At 35.7% G+C, this 6,113-nt stretch overlaps 1 protein-coding gene across 1 annotated transcript; it reads left to right on the top strand.

Moving 5' to 3' along the window:
* The first annotated feature begins 386 nt into the window (after positions 1–386).
* LOC145074461 (BRASSINOSTEROID INSENSITIVE 1-associated receptor kinase 1-like) lies at positions 387–4,980 on the top strand. Its single transcript, XM_079020830.1, has 11 exons — positions 387–820; positions 1,062–1,194; positions 1,292–1,363; positions 1,655–1,798; positions 1,906–1,977; positions 2,143–2,214; positions 2,298–2,377; positions 3,145–3,276; positions 3,364–3,705; positions 3,895–4,289; positions 4,378–4,980. Exons 1-11 carry the CDS (start codon positions 739–741, stop codon positions 4,693–4,695), a joined length of 1,842 nt encoding a protein of 613 aa, XP_078876956.1. The 5' UTR covers positions 387–738; the 3' UTR covers positions 4,696–4,980.
* Positions 4,981–6,113: the final 1,133 nt, after the last annotated feature.

Raw genomic sequence — 6,113 nt, 5'->3', positions numbered from 1 at the left:
TTATCTTATTAAATAGTAATGAAGGATTGAAATATTACTGTCTTCTTTATTAAATTCTTTTTATATTGTTTGTGACCTTGATTGTGCATACAAGTCAATTTAATCAAAATCAAAGGAATATAATACATTTGAAATGACTGAAAAGTCTAAACACATAATTGTTAATTGCGATTTAAAAATAAAAAAAGTTTTGATAATATTATTTACAGTAAACCTTAGAAAAACCTGATTGAGTAATTGATATCCCTTATTATTTTAAAATTATGTTTAAAAAAATATACAAAATAAAAATATTTTTTTTACCAGTGTTCGGCAAGAAGATATTTAAGAAAGTAAAAAAGATTACCCGTTTACTTATTTGTTAGAAAAAGAAAACGAATGGATTAAATGGCTTCATCCCTGTCTAGACTAATCTCTCCATATGCTCTCTGCAACCAGTTGTCTTTTTATTAGAAAAAAATACGAACTTTGACTAACAACCCCAATTCCAACTTTATCCCAAATCCCACATCAAAGTTACTTCAAAGTCACCATTTTAAAGTCGTTCTTGAATTGGGGTTTCTGGTTTTAGCTTATTGATCCTATAATTCTGGATTTGATAAGTAATTTTTGTTTACCTGAACTACGTTCAAAGCTAGCGTTTGTTGTTTCTGGGTTTTAGGTATTTCGAATTTCTTGATCTGGTTGAGTAATTGATGAGGAATCTAAAGATTTTAGCTTGACTCGATTTTGCGGGAAATGGATCGAACAGTCTCTCTATTCACCCTTTGGTTTATCATCGGGTTCTATAACTTATCAAGTGTATATGGGAATGCTGAAGGTATGTGCGCTTTTAGATTGTTAATTTGATTCAGAATTTGAATGTAATTGGAACTTTGCAACTTATTGCAATTGGATTCGTTGAATCATTTCCCCAATCTTACTCTCTTCCGTTCTAATAACAGATAGTAATTGCAAAGAACATAAATAGAAATTTCATGAAATTAAACTTCGTTATTCAATTATTTGATGTATTAAAGATGAATTCGTAATCAAATTTCATATTTTTTTTTATAACACAGGTGATGCATTGAATGCCCTAAAGACGCAATTAAACGATCCTACTAACATTTTACAAAGTTGGGACCCGACCCTTGTGAATCCATGTACATGGTTTCATATTACTTGTGACCCATCGAATCTCGTTACCAGACTGTAAGCTTATAAAAATTTGAAATTGTTATTTCTTTATTCCATTCGTTTCTTTTATTTAAAAACAAAATTGTGCTTTTTTGGTGTTTATCAAACACAGTGATCTTGGAAACGCACAATTGTCTGGTGAACTGGTTCCACAGCTTGGTCAACTTATAAATTTACAGTACTTGTAAGTGTCTTTATTTTCGTGTACCAGATTTTCCTTTTGAAGTATTATGCGTTATAAATGCAGAAATAGCAACCTTTTTGTCAATTTGTTTATTATAGTATCCTACTTTCATTTTATATTTTGGAAAAATACATGAAACTTTTCAAATACAATTCCTTGATATAAACACCATAATTTAAAAAAGTAAAAGTAGGATGCTATGATTGATGATAACACAATCAAATTAAAAGTAGGTTGCTATTTCTTCCCTTATTAACCCTATTTTGTAATGCTCTATTTCTGGAACAACAGGGAGCTTTATGGAAATAACATCTCTGGAAAAATTCCTGAAGAGCTTGGAAACTTAACAAATTTGATGAGTTTGGATCTTTACATGAACCAGTTAGAAGGTGGCATTCCAGACACATTAGGCAACCTTAAACAACTCCGTTTCCTGTAATATTCAAGATTCTTTATTATGAATTTATCATAATTTACATTTAAATCATCGATTACGACCTTTTTTTTTTTAATCATTTTTTTTTTTTTTTGTGCAAGAATAGTCGTCTCAACAACAACAGTTTGACAGGAACTATTCCAATTTCGTTAGCTGGAATCAATTCGCTCCAAGTTCTGTGAGTACCCACCCGTTTTTGCTTATTTTGATGCCTAATCATTGCAAAAACACCAAATTCCTTATTTTGATTGAAACCCTTACAAGAAAAGAACAAACTATAGTTGTTTCTATGGAATTTGGTGTAGGAAAAAAGCTAAAATTGTTAAATTGGTGTTTATTGCAGTGATCTATCGAACAATAATTTAAGTGGGGATGTTCCTATTAATGGGTCGTTTTCACTTTTTACACCTATAAGGTTTGTTGTTTAGTTAAATTAATATGGTTTCTGAAATTATGTGATGGATTCTTGATGTTGATTCCAAGCTTTTGTTCTTTTAGTTATCAAGGTAACCCCATGTTGAAAGCTCTTCCAACTCCTCCTCAACCTCCTGCTTCACCTAATTCTCAATCTTCTCCAGGTATTTCTAATTCGCCCTTTACATGCTTTTAATTTTTATAAGTGGTTCTTAGTTCTTACACTTGAACAACCCGTTTCTATGTTTATATATGAACTTGACAATTTGTAATGTTTTTCTTAAACTTGGGCCACGTGTTTATATGTTCATGCCTTCTTATTGGTGGTGATTTTGTATTTAAACTATTCAACTATTGTTTTCTTATGATCATTACAATAATAATACTTTAGTGGCTAAATGGATAAAAAGTAATAGTTCGGTGGCTAAAGCGATAAAATGATGAAGTAGAACACAACATATATATTAGAGAAAAGTTCAACAAAAGCACTTATACTGGCACCAATTTATCAATTTAATCACATAACTATTTTCTGTAATGGTTGAACCATTATCCTTTTCTTAACCATTCAAAAAAAACCATGATTGCAGAAGTAAAACACAATATACTTCAACTATTTTGTAGATTTAGCCAATGAACTATTATCTTTCAAATTGATCTAGCCACTAAATTATTATTATTATTATAATCATAAAAAATTAATAGTTTAATGGCCAAATCGATAAAATTATGAAAGTTTGTTCTGTTTTTCTGTACTTTTACCTTTTACAAAACCGGCTAACCAGGAAAATTGGATTTTCTAAAATAAAAAAACGGTTTAATGACTAAAAAAGAAGTAGCTCAATCAATAAAATAGTAAAAGTACGTTGCGTTTTTCCATATTTTGTAAAGAAAGTATTGTTTCTAATTGTATATGCAACTGTGATTTCAGTTGGCAACAGTGCCACCGGAGCTATCGCCGGAGGAGTTGCCGCCGGTGCTGCTCTCCTTTTTGCAGGTCCAGCAATCGTACTTGCTTATTATCGCCGCCGAAAACCACAAGATCATTTCTTTGATGTTCCCGGTTAGTCCCTTTACACAATACAATCATCCAATTCCATATTCTTTTCCTAACTTTTCTCCTCTTATTTAATTCTTTTTATATTTTCAGCCGAAGAGGACCCGGAAGTCCACTTGGGACAACTGAAAAGATTTTCTCTACGTGAACTACAAGTAGCAACCGATAGTTTTAGTAACAATAATGTTCTTGGGAAAGGTGGATTTGGTAAAGTTTACAAAGGTAGGTTAGCCGATGGTGGTTTGGTGGCTGTAAAAAGACTCAAAGAGGAACGTAGTCAAGGCGGTGAATTGCAGTTTCAGACGGAGGTGGAGATGATTAGTATGGCGGTTCACCGGAATCTTCTCCGGCTTAGAGGATTTTGCATGACACCAACCGAAAGATTGCTTGTTTATCCCTACATGGCCAATGGAAGCGTTGCATCGTGTTTGCGAGGTATTTTCACTACTATCAAATCCTCCTCCCTTTAGGCTCCGTGAGGGCGACAGACCACTGTGTACCTGATTTACATCTCAGATGATGCTCTTTGGGTAGGACAGTGTAGGCCAACTGAGGGGTTGTTGTAAAAATAATCTTTTTGTTAGAAAAAAGAATAATTTGATTATTGATAATAAATAACTGTAGATCGACCCGCTACACAACCCGCACTTGATTGGCCGGTACGGAAACGAATCGCGTTGGGAGCCGCGCGTGGGCTTGCGTATTTGCACGATCATTGTGACCCGAAGATTATACACCGTGATGTGAAAGCTGCAAATATTTTGTTGGATGAGGAGTTTGAAGCAGTTGTTGGAGACTTTGGGTTGGCTAAACTCATGGACTATAAAGATACGCATGTCACGACAGCTGTACGTGGGACAATTGGCCATATTGCCCCTGAGTATCTATCCACCGGGAAATCCTCTGAAAAAACCGATGTTTTTGGGTACGGTGTGATGCTTCTCGAACTCATCACAGGTCAACGCGCCTTCGATCTTGCCCGACTTGCTAATGATGACGAGGTCATGTTGCTTGATTGGGTAAGCAGTACTGCAATTTTTGTCTCATTGACATCAGTTAAAACCTGTTATGTCATACATGTCATGTTTTGGGTTTGGAATTGTTTAGGTGAAAGGACTATTGAGGGATAAGAAGCTTGAGACATTGGTGGATGCGGATTTAGATGGTAATTATGTGGATGATGAGGTGGAACAGTTGATCCAGGTGGCGCTATTGTGCACACAAGGGACAGCATTGGAGCGACCGAAGATGTCAGAAGTTGTTAGAATGCTTGAAGGCGATGGGTTAGCAGAGAGGTGGGAGGAGTGGCAGAAAGAGGAGATTTTCAGGCAAGATTACAACCAGGCACACAATCAGAATTTTGATTGGATAATTCCGGATTCAACTTATAACATTAGCAACGAACAATTATCGGGTCCTAGATGATGGGATTCATGTATGGTTGTCGTTGTGCATACGTATTTATATTGTTTATACGTGGTAGGGATAAGTATGTAAAACGTGTGTAGGGGGTTTCGGGCGATATGTTATTTATGTTGATATAGGTTGGAGGTTGCTTTCGGAAATAAACACAGTATGCTACTATCGTCAACAAATATTGATATCAGAAAAATAGTAAAGGTGGTGTTTGGCATACGGATACCATAGTCAAAGGTGTAATGAAATGAAATAATGTTAAAAGGGAAATAAAAAAATGTCATTCAATAGTGATCCAGTTTACAACAATTGTATCCCCTAGTACATCAATTTCTTTAGAAATGTAATAATTTATAACATGTTAAATGTTGATGACTTTTCGTTGAAGTAATGGAGACTGGAAATAATGATTTTGTTATGTTACAAAAATTTGACATCAATAAACGGAATTAGTCACATTTCTATGAAAAACATCTATTTTATTCTTGCCTAGAGTCCTGGTAAATTTTTACTGAAAAACTGCAAATTTGGTGTAACACCCCAATTTCCTGGATGTGGAACTTGAGAATTTCATTCACATTATGGGACCTACCCGACGAGTTGGTTGGTCCCAACTTGTCGTGTAGGAGTTGATCAGGATGCGCAGGATATGAAGTCTACTCGTCCAGTCGGACGACTGGACTAGAGTCTGTTTGATGAAAACCTAATTATTCGGGCTTGCATCCTATTTAAAGGACTTTAACTCCTTTACCCTGCCTCTCTCATCACTTTTTGCCACCCTGAGACAAACCCTAATCGAGTACCTTCTATTTGAGAGTGTTTAGAGCTAGTGGAGGGTGTGTTTTGGTGCATTCCATGAAGAGTAGAATGCTTGGAACAAGGAGTCTTTGGATCCGGCATCATCTCAGTGGTGGCAGTCATTTGAAGGTAAAAAGGCATTACCTTGATTACTTGTTTGTTAGATCTCTCCATTAGAGAGTTTATGACCCTTTCTAGCTTCTCCTTGAGTCATTAATGGTTGTGAGCATGTTATGGAGCTAAGACCTCAGATCTGGACACTACTAGGCCCTTTAGGCCTAAAGCCTCAAGCTTTATGAAGCTTTGACCCGTCTTCATGTCCTAAACCCCTTCTTGAGCTAGTTTTGGGTGTTTTAGCCTTGTGAGGCCTTGCATGATCGTAAAGTTAGCAACTTTACGTGGTAACTTCATCCTAGGAGGTTGGATCAGGAGTTTGGAGCATTGGAATCGAATGGAATGAGTTTAATGTGTAATTGCTGAAGAACTCAACGAGTTGAGTCGGGTTTTCCCGTTTTGGATTTAGAGTAAATTCGACGAGTTGGTGGAACAACTCGACGAGTGGTTAGGGTTTTCCCCTATCTTCTGGACTCTGCATGGACTCGACGAGTTGGCTAGCAACTCGGCGAGTT

Source organism: Lactuca serriola, chromosome 9, assembly GCF_051521515.1.
Source record: "Lactuca serriola cultivar US96UC23 chromosome 9, Lser_US96UC23_V15, whole genome shotgun sequence".
NCBI classification, from domain to species: Eukaryota; Viridiplantae; Streptophyta; class Magnoliopsida; order Asterales; family Asteraceae; genus Lactuca; species Lactuca serriola.
The sequence above is the reverse complement of the archived record's forward strand: the minus strand, read 5'-3'. Positions and strand labels throughout refer to the sequence as shown.

Excerpts from the sequence above, each read along its gene's own strand:
- LOC145074461 (XM_079020830.1), top strand. The coding sequence starts at position 739 with ATGGATCGAACAGTCTCTCTATTCACCCTTTGGTTTATCATCGGGTTC. Across the intron at positions 1,799-1,905 it reads CTTAAACAACTCCGTTTCCT|TCGTCTCAACAACAACAGTT; the intron begins GTAATATTCAAG and ends GTGCAAGAATAG. Across the intron at positions 3,277-3,363 it reads TCATTTCTTTGATGTTCCCG|CCGAAGAGGACCCGGAAGTC; the intron begins GTTAGTCCCTTT and ends TTATATTTTCAG.